The sequence below is a fragment of the Hakea prostrata genome, chromosome 4, assembly GCF_041222555.1.
Source record: "Hakea prostrata isolate BN-2017 chromosome 4, UWA_Hpros_2, whole genome shotgun sequence".
NCBI classification, from domain to species: Eukaryota; Viridiplantae; Streptophyta; class Magnoliopsida; order Proteales; family Proteaceae; genus Hakea; species Hakea prostrata.
The window spans coordinates 45,247,405-45,262,129 of record NC_142603.1 but is presented as its reverse complement, the minus strand read 5'-3'; the positions used below and the strand labels follow the sequence as shown (position 1 = coordinate 45,262,129).

Here is a 14,725-nt window from a genome sequence, read left to right as displayed (position 1 = left end):
GATTGTTTCAAATTTAATGTATTATCTCTTAGGGGACGGCCAATCCCTTGGCAATTCCAACAAATGGTATTCATGGTAAGCAATCAATGGACTCAGCTACAAAAGAAGTTTGAAGCACAAATGGAGAAGTTTAATGACCGAGTTACATTCATGGCATTCATGGCCGACTACTATCAACTTGTTTATTACATTTGAATCAATTAAATGAATCTAAACAAAGGTATCCTGAAGAAAACTCTAATGTCCTTAAACCCAAGCAGCATAGACAGTAAATGTCATGTGTCTTTGTCTTGTGCACAAACCAAACGTACTCTTCTGGAATATCACCTATCATGGTATCTTGAAAAACATTTCTCGAGAGGTAAACCTTTTGACACAAGCTTAATGAGCGGAAGTGCAACTGCAATGCAACCTAACACATCATTCTCTGAATGTAAAGTTAAAATGTAAATAAGAGAGCGATAAAATGTAACCATATATTCTATACTCTGCATGCTCCTCTTTTTAGAAATTAAAACCTGGCAAACAACTTCTAAAAGTTGACTATATAATGCTACTACAACAAATTTAGGTATACTTTCGGCCTCCACAATACAATGAGCGCAAGAAATTACAATTCTCATTAAAACTACAAGAGGTAAAATGGAGAGGGTTCTGATAATGGTAGCGTATATGATATGCTTGCATGGGGTCAATGGGAGTAAACTTGGAAACAAATTTTTTTTTTTTTTTTTGGGGGGGGGGGGTGTTGGGAGGAGGGTGGGAAGTTTCACCTTTCATTGGGTATGATAGTCATCTACAACCCATTTTCTACATACAATGACCATTCCTTTTAAAGATTCTGTATCTCATATGAGAATGAAGATAATATTATTGTTGTTTTTTAAGAAAGTTCAAAAACTTTTCAATGTATTCCTTTCTCCAATTTAATTATTTTTCCAATTGACTTGAACTGTTTTCTCCAATTGGTCTTGACCCTCTTGCATTTTTAAATGAACTGAAACTATATTAGAAGCATAGAAAACTTTCTTTTCGAAAGTGGAAAAGGATAGAGTAAGACATAAGGACAAGGCTCTAACACACACAAACAAAAAGGAGAACCAATTACCTATATTTAGGCATAGAATCCTTATTCACAGCCAGGCAATCATCATCTATGCAGTCTATAATCCATACTTGGTGGTTTACAACACATAGGGGTTCAAATATGGTAATGCAGTCAATGTGTTGTGAACTGCAAAATGTGAATTTTAGCCTACAAAGACGAGTGTGAATGCTTCTCTATCCAAACAAGTTTACTATTTCATTTTTTTTGGGTAAAACTTATTATTTCATTATCACGTATTGGCATTTTGAGCATGCATGTATGTCACACATTGCTTAACATTTGTTATCATAAATTAATTGGTAACTATATTTTTGGTAAATGGACATTTTTGGTAACTATTACTTTGCAAAGATAGCAGGGAACATTTCACAAGCAGGTATAGCCTTCCTTTTCTCTATATATACACCATAAGTTAAGAGATTATTTCTATCAAGAAAAAAAACAATAAGATAAGAGATTACGAAGGAGAGTGATTGTTGTATTCCCTTCCAATGGCAAACACGATTTGTTTATCTCTATTCATGTTTTTGTTTGTCTTCTCATGTATTCTCAGTGATTTTTTTGCTGCTGCAACTACGAAGAAGGAGGTAAACATTCATAATAACCTTGCTTCAGCTCTAATATTTCAATTTGGTAGCTAGGCCACCATCATGGATCTGGCTCCTTTGTTGTGCATTAGGTTATCCAAAGCACCTTTGTTGATCCAGCCAGAACCAACACACAATCACATGCAATTTGGCTATGTGCTGGTTGTGTTTAGGGCCTCACACTAGTGTATGATTTGCACCCACTGAAGATGAACGAGTAAACACTTTATTTCAAATTGTGCACAACATTGTTCGAGGATAATAATTGTCAATTGGGAGAGATTGTTGGAACCAACTAAAAAAAATTGTTTCGTATTTTGGTTCATTGAATATCTGTTACATGATTTTTCTCAAGGATGTAAACAGTTCAAATTTGTATATGGGTTTGAATAGTATTGAAAATCTGAAGTTTCAAGTTCAAATTTGTATATGGATTTGAATAGTATTGAAAATCTGAAGTTTCAACGATGAATATAAATGCATACAACAAAAAAATGTCTATTTATTTATTTATTTAATGAACAGTTTAATTACTAGTACCACAACAAGATTAAGAGGAGTATTTTAGTATTACAAAAATAATATTAATATACTTTCTTATTATTAATATTATTATTATTTTGGTCTGATCAAAAAGGGATTTTATGTGAGTGAGATTGAAATATAAAAATATCTGTAATTTTTTATATAGGTTTATATCGTATACATGGGTGAAACATTGAAGGATGTCAATGTGTCCAACACTGAGTCTGTTCATCTGGACATGCTAGAACAAGTCCTTGACACAAGGTACACATGATTTTGGGCTTTCCGATTTCTTTTATTGTTTTCGCACAAAGATGAGATTTTCCCTTAAAACAACATTTTTTGTGTCAATGTGTGTTTAATGATACAGCTCAGCAAGAGAAGCGTTGGTTTACAGTTATGGGAAAAGTTTTAACGGATTTGCAGCTGAGCTTACTGAGGAAGAGCAAAAGAAGCTCAAGGGTATTAGTTATCAAACAAAAATCATGTTTTGGTTTCTGATTTTTCAGATTCTGCTTATGTTTTCATCTTGTTTAGATAATATGCTAAAAAACAATTTGCAGGGATGGAAACTGTCGTCTCTGTATTTAAAAGTAAAACCCTGCAACTTCACACAACAAGATCATGGGATTTCTTGGGTTTCCCAACTACTGTAAAGAGAATGCCTGAAGTTGAAAGTGATATCATTATTGGAATGCTTGATACTGGAATCTGGCCTGAATCTAAGAGCTTCAGTGATAATGGATTTGGACCTCCCCCAACCAAATGGAAGGGCATTTGCCAAAACATCACCTGTAACAAGTAAGGTTTTTACTAGAACACCTTTGGGTCTAAATCTGTTGATCACATCACTTTGTTTTATAGAATTTCATTAGTATTTCTTCTACTGATCATTCGTTTGGCCTTTGTTTGATGGAACCTACAGCAAGATTGTTGGAGCGCGGTTCTACAGCGCCAAAGCAGTGTATCATCGCATGGACGAAGAATCTCCCCGAGATTTTAATGGGCACGGAAGTCATACTGCTTCTACAGCAGCTGGAAATGAAGTTAAGAATACAAGCTTATATGATATTGCTAGAGGGATAGTAAGAGGAGCTGTTCCCTCTGCAAGGATTGCGGTGTACAAAGTGTGTTGGCCTGGGTGCACTGAACATGGTATCTTGGCTGCATTTGATGATGCAATTGCAGATGGTGTTGATATCTTATCAGTTTCTATTGGGGGTTCAGCTGCGCCTTTCTTCGAAGATGTTATTGCAATCGGATCATTTCATGCAATGAAGAAAGGGATCCTTACCTCTGCTTCAGCAGGAAATGAAGGACCATCAAAATCAACTGTTGAAAATTTTGCCCCATGGATGTTATCTGTAGCAGCAAGCACCACAGATCGTAGGATCATAAGCAATGTCACCACTGGCAATAACATGAACTTAATGGTGAGAGCTTGTTTGAGTTGCATTTTCTTATATACATATAGAGATCTACCTTTTCCATAGACATCGTTTACTGCATGGAAACATCAGTCTTCTTTATTGTTTACTGCATGAAAATATTCTTATGTAATTTTTGTTGTGATTAATCAGGGGCATGCTATAAATACTTTTCCGACGCAGAAAAATTATTATCCCATCATATCTGCAGTTAAAGCAGCATCGAACTCTACCCCAATTGAAGAAGTGAGGTAAATGACATTACTGAGATGTCTAGTTTCTTTCTTGCCTCTCTATTGAAATCTAAACACGATTCCCACTCTCCACAATCTAGGGCATGTCTTGCTGGAAGTTTGGACAGAGATTTGGTGAAGGGGAAGATTGTCTACTGTGATACGTTCTCCAATGGTGGCGGACCCTTCGTTGCTAATGCTTTAGGAATGGTGGTTCTAGATGATTCTCTAGGCAAAGATACAGCCATTTCTTTTCCTCTACCAGCAACAGCTCTTACAATTTCTCAAGCCAAAAAGTTTAAGGAGTATTTGAAGAGTACAAGGTGAAATGAATGGAAGGATCATGCTCTATCTTTTAATTTTTATTAGAAATCATAGTCAATTTGTGCTTGATCTTATGCTATTACCGGTCATCTTTACCTTTCATATAGGAAACCTATGGCCAAGATTTACAAAAGTCAAACTATCCATGACCCTAAAGCTCCATATGTAGTTTCATTTTCATCAAGAGGGGGAGGATCTAACCCTTATGCAGCAAATATTCTAAAGGTACTTCCAACTTCAGAAACCATAAGTGTGAATAATGGTAGGGTTCGATCAACTTTATTTTCTTCCGAACTGATGTGTGAACTTTTTTATATCACAGCCGGATATAAGTGCTCCAGGAGTAGACATTTTAGCAGCATGGTCTCCGAAAGGCATAGTCTCGGATTTTGATGGTGATAGACGCTCTGTAATGTACAATATAATATCTGGAACATCCATGTCTTGCCCACATGCAACTGGTGCTGCAGCCTATGTCAAAACATTTCATCCATCATGGTCTCCTGCAGCAATTAAATCTGCTCTAATGACAACAGGTGATTTTTTTTCTTTTCCATAGGTAATAAAGCAACAAACACAGCAATGTAAATTTTATACTTTTGACACTTATTCTTGCTTTAATTCTTGTAGCTTCTCCCATGAATGCTTCCTACAATCAAGAGGCTGAATTGGCTTATGGGGCTGGTCAAATTGATCCATTGAAGGCTATAAATCCTGGTCTTGTGTATGATCTGCAGATAAATGACTACATACAAGAGCTGTGCAGCATGGGGTTAAGTCCAAAACATATTAAAATCATCACTGGAGAAAATGTCACTTGTCCGAAGGTTATTAAAGAATTGAACTCTCTTCTAAACTACCCTACCATTGGTTCTAAAGTGGAAGCCAATTCACCCTTCACACTACATTTCCCAAGGACAGTTACAAATGTTGGCAGATCCAATTCCACATATGAGTTGAAGATTGGTGTTCAACCACGCCTAAGTGTCACTGTTAACCCTAATGTTCTATCTTTTAAGTCTCTGAATGAAAAGCAACAGTTCAGTGTCAATGTTAGTGGAGAAGCAATTCCCAATGATTCAGTTGTTTCTACATGGATTTCATGGTCCGACGGATTGCATACTGTAAGAAGTCCCATTGTTGTTTGGTCACCATGAGACTCATGTATTAGTTCTATCTTGTCCTAGAACTCTATATCCAATAAATTTCTCCTGATTTGATGAATAATTTGCATATTAGTTCAAAACAAGACCCATTGTAGTTCCAAATGGAGTTTTATTGTAATACAAACCTTGTTATAGGGTTATCGGTTGACAAAAGATACACCCAAGCTATTTTGTTGTAGTGTGACACATTACTGGACTAGCTATGAGATAAGAGGTTTTGAATGTGAGTTGTACTTGAAGATGGATGTGTCCCTCATTTGATTTTGCAGCACTCTGTTATGGTTTGATCATTGAGAAATGGTCCATCGCCACACAAAACGCATCCTAGTTGCAGCATTGGGAAGAAATAGAAGGGACCAAGTGGCCCTTTTGAAAGGTGATGGAGGCTCGTGGAAAACCATAGGTACAATTTGGATATTGCCAGAGGCTTTCAGAACATGCCCTAGGCTGCAAGCGGACACACCAGTTTGTTCATTAACTTTAGATGGTACAGTCTCTTGCTAGCGCCTATGAACAGCTTGCCAGCGTGGGATGAAGGTTTCTTGGTCAAGTGTGGTTTGGTTCTCCATTGCCCAACTCATATTGCCGTTATAAGTTGGCTTGCTTTTTTAGGTCTTCTCTTCACAAAAAGTCATGTCGTTGCATGGGGTTGGGGGTATCAATGATACATCTCGTGTCTTGTGTGGCTCGTTTGAAGAAAATCATGACCATTATCTTCATTCAATGCTCCTTTACCATGGTAGTTTGAAAAGAGCTCCTTTGTGCAAATGGGCTTTGACATCAACCAAAGAACTCAAGGCACGGAGGAGTGCAAACGGGTTACATCTAAATTTAGTGGCAACACCCCTTTACAGAAAGTGAGAAAGTTCAGACTTTAGAAGTGATGCATCCAAAATTTGTTTAACCCCTAGATCCTTGTAGAACAAACTGCAAAATGGGGATAGACGTGGCCCGACCGCGCGGTCGAGTGGCCACCTTTGAAGGTTATGTCAGTAATGGATCAGATCACAGTGCTCTGGCTAGTTGCAGAGCTTAAATTAAAGATGATAATGGAGGGAAACGATTCAGATCCCTTTGCTGTGTATAACCTTTTAGTTTATACAAATTTACCTTTCAATCCTGACCGTTGGATTCGTTCGTATCTTCCCTTGGTGGCCATTTGATCTTAGGGTTTTCACCCCACTTTCGGAGATAATGACAATTACTATTCTTAACATGATCATCCTCTTTGTCCTATTGGATCTTATAGATGAAGACATCTAGCAAGTTTGGAAATTTCTTTAATTGGTTAATTATTCATTTTGGAAAGAAAATAAAAGGGAGTCTATCTATTATCCATGTTCACATATTTATTCATGATGCTAACACCATAAAATGTATTCTAACTTATAGATGTGGTACAACAAAGTGTGGCCTAATCTAGCTTCAATCATTGCTTTTGAAAGAGTGTAGAAGTTCTGAGGTTGGAGTACATATAGCATCTTCAGGCATGGTTCTTACATATTTGCAACTGAGGTACCAAGAACTTTAGATCCTCACATGAGAGTAGTAATCAAGGGGATCTGGAAAAGTAATTAGTTATTTGACACCACCAAGAATTCTGCTTGCATTGGTCCTTACTTGATTGGAACAAGGTTATTGGTTTGATAGTCAGTATTGCAATTTGTTTTCTTTTTGGATATTCTATTCAAATGGATTCTTTCCTTCTAAATAGAGATACTGAAGATGGATTGAATCATGTAAGAGCTACTCTTCTGTGTGCTGGTCAAATTGGGACAAGAAGGTATTATAAGTTAAATATCATTATTTCAATTAAATCTGTCTAGGACAAGTTAAGTGTTCTCTATATTAAGTTTATCTGTCTGCAGCTTTATTATATCATCTTATGATCCTCAACTTTGCTTATGAAGCTTTGAATTAGATAATACTTGCTCCCATGGCCCTATGCCAACTTTTCTCATGTTAAACAAACTTGGGGTGACTAACGCAATTTAAGTTCCATAGAAGTCATCCTCGTCTACAATCCTTTGTAGAGGGCCATAGGAACATATATTAGCTAAGTCAAAGAACCATTGCAGTCCTACGCGCATATATTTTGCCAACAGCTAAGATTCTTTGTTGAGTTAGTATGAAATTTTGATGTGTAAGAAAGTTCCCAATCATGATTGTTAGCTCTATATCTCTTTGGTTGAAACACACTGAATTGTTCAAATTTTGAATTTTCTGAGTAAGCAAGCCATTTTTTAAAGTTTTGCATATTTAAAGAAGCAATGATTGATTATGTGTTCTTATCTAGGGGAGAACATTATATGCAGCAGAGAGAAATCGAGTTCATTACTGGGCAGAAAGCTGTCATCATTTCTCTTTAACAGATGCAATGGAGATCTATATGTAGAACACTTGGGTTTCAGTGTTTCACTCTTATTTTTTGTGCCTTCATCGTGTTGGTAATATAGGAAATTTATTTCAAAGAAAAGCCACGAGGGAAGAGACACCCAGTGGCGTCAAAGTACAAGTGCCAAAGGATGAAGGGGGGGGGGGGGGGGGGGGAGAAGGGGAGATAGGGGATTGGGATGAAGCAGTAAATGAAGCAAGTCTATCAACTCCATAGTTTCCTTCCCTAAGAGTGTGAATGAAAATAACAGTATCAAATTCATCTCTAAGGATTTTGATATCATCCAAAACGTGCTTGATCTTCCAAAGTACCATAGAATTTGGCTGGTTGATCAGATGGATAATAGCTTCATTGTCTCCCTCAAAAATCACTTTCCTGAACTTGTTGGAGATGGCTAGTTGAACGGCTTTTTTCAGAGCTTCAGCTTCAGCTTGAAGAGCTGAAATATCACCACAAGGAAAGGCAAAGCTAAGTAGATGATGTCCAAGGTGATCACGAGCAACACCACCAATACCTGCTCTTGATTTGTTGTGAGAGTCCGCTATAGATGAACCATCAGTATTAAATTTGATGTACTCTAATGGATGAGCAGTCCACCGAATGTTCTTCCTTTGCTTCTTGCTTCGACTTTTGTTAGGACAAACTTGCAGATATTCGGAGTTTAGAGTCATCGCGAGCCACCAGATCTGCTTATGTTTTTTGCTGGGTTTCCCATGAGCTACTTTGTTGAAGTTGGACCACATATGATCCAGAGAGTAGTGAGATGGAGGGCCAAAGCTCGTTCTTCATTCGATTGATGCTTGATTTTGGTGATCCAATTCTTTGTTTGTTCACATATATCTGCATTTTGAATCCACCAACACACCTTGAACCTGTTCCAAATCTATTTAACATAATCACATTTCAAGAAAATATGATTAAGATCAATCTTTTCATCTAAACACAATGGACATTTATCTGGGATATCACAGACTCTGTTTCTTAACAGAGAAGGGGATGGGAGTTTCTTATGAAGAAGCTTCCAGGTGAAATGAAGAACTCTAGGATTGATAGGTAGATGCCAAAGTTTCTTCCAATGAAGCTGAATCTGTTGGTCCTTGGTGCTGAGAATTCTGTAGGCTGAAGACACTATGAGATTTCCAGATTGGGTTTGATCCTATATAATGCGATCTTGCCTCTTGGCTGAAGGTAAAGGAATCTTCAATATGATTTGTGCAAGATCAGAATTCCACCATTTGTGTACAGCTGCTGAATCCCATGAAGATGTAAGGTGATTGATGAAGTGTGAGACTTTGTTGGGAGCCTCCAATGGGGTATGGTGTAGAACAAAATGCTTCAAAGTTGGATCAATCCATCTGTTAAACGAAGTATCAATATTTTCACCATCAGCCACTTGAAAGAAGATATTGTCCTTGAAAGCATCACGAACTTTAATTAGGGATTTCCAACCCCAAGAAGAATTTCTGTTGACTTGAGCATGTAGTAAGCTGCAGTTTTTAAAATATTTGCTTTTCATGACTCTGAACCACATCGAATCTTTCTCAATGATCAGTTCCCAAACCTTCTTTGCTATAAGAGCAAAGTTAAATGCTTCTAAGTCTTTACTATTCAGTCCTCCATTGCTTTTTGGTTGACAAATGGTTTTCCAATCAATGGTATGAATGTGATTTTTATCTCCATTAGACCAAAAGAAATTCCTGTTGGCTGCATCTAATGTAGCAAGTGTCTTTTTTGGGAGGATGAAGCATGTCATATAGTGACTCGGCATGGTCTGAGTAACAGATTGAATTAATATTGTTTTCCTTGTATAGCTTAAAAGCTTTGCCTTCCAACCTTGGAGCTGGCTGTTGACTCTTTGTATGAAATCATCACAGTATATATGCTTGATCTTACCACTAAAGAGTGGAATACCCAAATAGAGATCCAGTTCAGATGTGGGATTCAAGTTAAATTTTTCATTGAGCTGATTTCTAATGGAGTTTGGGGTGCTCTTGTTGTAGTGGGCTCTAGTCTTTTGTGTGTTCATGGCTTGACCCGATGCTTGATAGTATTTGCTAATGATCTTATAAAAATGAGCTACCTCTTTATGATTAGCTTGAGCAAATAGAATGAGATCATCAACAAATGCCAGGTGAGATAGACTTTCACCACCATTATTGAGTTTGATACCCTTGATTTTCTTGTTCCATCGGGCTTTCTCAATATGAGTGGAAAGAACTTCAGCACATAATGCAAAGATGTAAGAGGAAAGAGGATCTCCTTCTCTAAGACCTCTTTTAGGTTTGATGTATTTTGATGGATTTCCATTGATGAGAATAGACAATTGAGGTGTTGTAATGCAGAACATAATCCATCTAATCTAGTTGGAGGGAAATCCATAGGCCTTAAGACCCCGGCCTTATATGCCATGATACCTCTCTTTCCTTTTCTCCTTTGGTTTATTTTGTGCATTATCTCATGACCTATGAGAATTTGTCTTTTTTTTTCCCCCCCTTTATTAATCCTTTACGATTAAAAGAGATGATTGTGGGAAGGATTTGCTTGATTCTGTCAATGATTTTTTTTTTTTTTTTTTTGGTGATATTACACAAATTGATTAGTCTATAGTCATTCACGAATGTCAACTTTGGGGATAAGAGAGATGTATGTATGATTGATGGAAGTTGAGGAAGAGGATGTTCTAAGAAATTATGGACATGATCAATAGTTTTTTTACAAATCTCCCAAGTAAAGTGGTAGAAACAACTAGAGCTGAACTTTTTGATCGATGCTGAATAGTGTGTTATGTATTTCTTCTTTAGTAACATGAGAGTTAAAAATGTTGAGATGATCTTCTGTGATTCTATTTCTGCAGTATGAATCTTCAAATTTTGGTTTTATGTAAATTGATTTGAAGTGAGAGATGAAAGCAGCCTCAATTTAGTTCATCACAACTGATTCCATTGAAGTTATGATCTGATTCGTTCGCTCTTCTTTCATGGTTGTGGTGTGGTAGACTTGTATTTTGGCGTTTTTGATCAATCGATTGAGTGTCACTAGCAAGGCATTTTTTCCTGATTTCCCAATGTAAATCTCTAAGATTCATAGGACATTTCATGAGATTATCAATGTCCAATCTGATTTGAGATTCTTTAATATGTAGGTCACCCCATTTGGCCCCCTTCTTTTTTTTTATTTTTTTTTTTGTACTTTAAGCTTGGAGATTAGGTTGTGGGAAGGAGATCCTTTGAAATCTAAAGACCAAGCTTTGTATACATATCCAGAAATGATGGTTCAAGTAACTAAATTTCTCAAATCTTTTTTTGTTTGTTAGCACCATGATCTTGTATTAGGTGATTGACAAAGAGCTTGTAAAGTATTGAGCCAAGATTTGTTAGCCAAGAATCAATCTAATATAGCTTGAACCCTCTTTTTTCCTTTCATGAGTTACACCATGTGTATTGATTACCATGAGCTTGCTAAACCGACCTAGTTTAGCATAAAGTGAATTTTGGAATTATGTAGGAGTTCCAATTTCCACCCAAGAGCCATGCATTATCTACAAATTGAGCTAAATTATGAAGAGTTAACCATTGATATTTTCTAATGTTACTACAAGTGCTCAAGTAAAGAAAAGTCATAGTCCATTGAGTGGAGTTATAAGATACAAGAGTATGAATACACCATTCAGAGGACCACAAAACATCAAGACTTACAACAGCAGACCAACATAGAAGAAGACCTCCACTACCATGAAGGGGGGGGGGGGGCAGCAAAATATGAATCAAAACCTAATTTTCTAGAGAAAGTTCTAGGACAAACAGTAGAGCTTTTGGTTTCAGATAGAAATACAAGATGAGGCCTCAGTTTTTTGATGTTAGCATTGATCTCTTTTTGTGCTAAGGGTTGGCCAAGCCCTCGGCAATTCAGACAATAGGTAATCATGGCTTCCTTGATGGCAGTTGACGGTCTGCCATCACTACCTCAGAATCAACAGTAGTTGTCTTTTTCTTCTTAGTGTGAGCATCAGAAATATCAGTACCTTCTCCAAGTTCTTTGATGATGCATTTTCTTTTGAAAGAGGGGAGAGTTGAAGTACAAGGGGAAGTAGTTGATAGCTCAACTGTGCTAGAAATGTTGTGATTTTCGAAAATTTGGATTGTTAAGATGATGTCTTGAAGGGTTTGGATGAAAATTTTGAATTTGGACTTGCTGTATCATCCATTGAAAATGTTGAAAGAGTGGGGATAGGGAAGATGGAGTGGAGTTTTGTATTTCTGAAGGGTGAGGATCAGTTGGGGTTGCAAGTGTGAGATTTGTTAAAGGTTGGGAGCTATATTCAGTTGGCTGTGTTATTGAGAATTCCATATTCTCAAATTTAGTGGGAGAATCTTCAATTGGTTGCTCTCTTTCTTTCAGGGGTCTGATGATGTTAATAGGAATGGGATCATTCACAGTGAGGTATCTCGAAATTTCAAGGTTGAGTGTGTGAGCTATCCATAGAAATGACTTCAGTATACAGGGTTGTCTATCCTTAGTATAGGGAGCTTCAATGGGAGGATTTGGGATGCCATTTAGATCAGTAGGGTTAAAAGGTAATGTTCCAAGAAAAGATCATCATAAATTCTACTAATATCAACTAGCAGGCTATTTCTTCTAGCAGGAATGGCTGCTTTGGGCAGTAAAAGTTTCAGTTTTTCAGCAGCTCTGAAGGATGAAATGGATTGGGTAAGTTCCTTTGAGTTTTTGAAAGGGCAGTCAAGGCACTTGTGTCCAATTCTAATGCAGTTTGGGCATATGTTTGTTGGAAGATATTCAAAGCTGAAGTGAATCACTTGCTTTTTTTTTGGGGGGTAATTTCAAATATGACTGAAGTGGTGAGATCCAGCTTTAATTAGATAGCAATGCGAGCAGCAGGAAGGTTGTTTGTTGCTATGGGACCTTCTGGGTTTTCAAGCTCAAGAACATGGCCAACAGTAGAAAATAGGTCAATGAGAATATCTGGTTTGTGGAGACTCCAATGAAGGTTAGTGATTTGGACCCACATAATTCCGTAGGAGAAAGTAGAAAGGTTTGCCGGAATAGATTGGTCCCAGGGTTGCATAAAAACAACATGATTTTTATAGTACCAGGGTTGAGAGAACAATACCACATTCAAGTCTCTAGCTCGATCAAATTTGATAATGAATATATCTGGAGCTCCTTCAATGAGGTGGAAGGATCGTGAACCATTTTCTGAAGTTCAGAGTAGGTGATATGAACTCCATCCGGGACCCAACCCATGATAGTGTACTTGATGTCTTGTTTGATCTCCTCAAGTATCTGTGAGGACAAAGTAACCTTGGTGGCCGAGCGAATAGAGATATCAATTTTAGCCGCTAAACTGCAGCTAATCTCTCCGCAGTAAGATCATTTGGAAGAAAATAAAGGTAATCAGAGTGAAGTTGAGGAATAGTGATTGATGAAGATGGGTTAGACATGACAGCCTTAGCTACGAAGGATCTGACCATAGTTTTACTAACACAAAGGGTGTAGAAAATCAGATGTAGATGTTCTAATAGATAAGGAGGGCCAAACCATCTCCACAAAGGTATCTCGAAAAATTCTAATGTTCTTAAATGCATGCAAGCAGTGTTTGTTATGTGTCTCTATGCCAATCAAATGTACTGTTCTTGGTGGACCATCATTTATCATAGTATCTAAAAAAAACAGTCAAAAGGTTTATTACAAAAAAAAAAAAAAAAAAAAAAAAAAAGTCAAAAGGTAAGCTTTCCGACAGAAGCTAGATGAGGGGAAATGCAAGTGCAATGCAACATAACACATCATTCATTCTCTACATGTAACATAAAATATATATGTAAGTGAGCGATTAAATATAACCACATATTCTATATTGTGCATGTTCCTCTTATTAGAAGTTAAACCTAGCAAACAATTTCTAAAATTTGATTATACATATAGTGCTACTACAACAAAATTAGGTATAATTTCAGCCTCTACAACGAGCTCAAGGAATTACAAACCTCATTAAAACTATTAAAAGTAAAATGGGAGAGGGTTATTATAATGATAACGTATATATACCATGGGTTAGCATGGGGCCAATGGGAGTAAACTTGGAAACATTTGGGGGAGGAGGTGAGTTCCACCTAATTTCATTGGGTGTGTGATAGTAATCTACAACCCATTAAGGATGAAGGATAATATTATTATTAATTACTTTGAAAGTTCAAAATTCTTTCATTCAATTTGTTCCTTTCTTCAATCTAATGATTTTTTCTAATTGATTTGAACCATTTTTCTAGTTGGTCTTGATTCCTGCCTCTTGCATTTTTGGATGAACAGAAAACTATAATAGAAGAGTAGAAAAACTTTATCCTTTGAAATGGAAAATGATAGAGTTAGGCATAAGGACAAGGCTCCAACAAAAAAAAAGAGAGAACCAATTACCTATATTTAGGAATAGAATCCATATTCTTCTTTCTTTCTTTTCTTCTTCTTCTTCTTCTTCTTCTTCTTTTTTTTTTTTTGAATCCAAAGAGTTTATATATAGGGTGGGGGGAATATTACTAATATATATTAGGTTCCGCCGGATGGATGCAAACCCGGGACCTCCCCGTGGGAAGTTGGGCTTTTTAACCACTCTATTAATCCACCATTGGCAATAGAATCCATATTCATAGCTGTACAATTACCATAGTACATTGTGAGTTAGTGATCAGTTTCCATATTTGGTATGGAACACAGATCTTATAGAGAGGAACCTATTAATGGAAGAAATTAAGAAGCCTTTATTGGAAGTTGAATGGGTGTTCGACAGGCCTTCCATCGGAGTTTGACGAACAGAGCAATTGTAGACTTGCTCAGACGACCGAAGAACGAATAACGAGAGCTTCGAGAAGTTGCAGGCTTGCAGCTTACCCTTACCCAGATGGAAGAAGGAAGAACGAGAAGCGATGTGCTTACCCTTAGTCCTTACCC

General features: G+C 37.0%; 2 protein-coding genes across 2 annotated transcripts; one reads left to right on the top strand and one right to left on the bottom strand.

Annotated features, from left to right (window-relative positions):
* The first annotated feature begins 2,401 nt into the window (after positions 1 to 2,401).
* LOC149019101 (subtilisin-like protease SBT4.3) lies at positions 2,402 to 5,361 on the top strand. Its single transcript, XM_089154052.1, has 9 exons — positions 2,402 to 2,484; positions 2,591 to 2,682; positions 2,784 to 3,021; positions 3,146 to 3,653; positions 3,801 to 3,898; positions 3,982 to 4,203; positions 4,312 to 4,429; positions 4,527 to 4,740; positions 4,835 to 5,361. The coding sequence occupies exons 1-9, from the start codon at positions 2,402 to 2,404 to the stop codon at positions 5,359 to 5,361; spliced, it is 2,100 nt and encodes a 699-aa protein (XP_089010178.1).
* A 2,608-nt stretch (positions 5,362 to 7,969) lies between these two features.
* LOC149019100 (uncharacterized) lies at positions 7,970 to 8,436 on the bottom strand. Its single transcript, XM_089154051.1, has 2 exons — positions 8,077 to 8,436; positions 7,970 to 7,990 (listed from the first exon to the last, which is right to left on the bottom strand). Exons 1-2 carry the CDS (start codon positions 8,434 to 8,436, stop codon positions 7,970 to 7,972), a joined length of 381 nt encoding a protein of 126 aa, XP_089010177.1.
* Between the last annotated feature and the right edge of the window lie 6,289 nt (positions 8,437 to 14,725).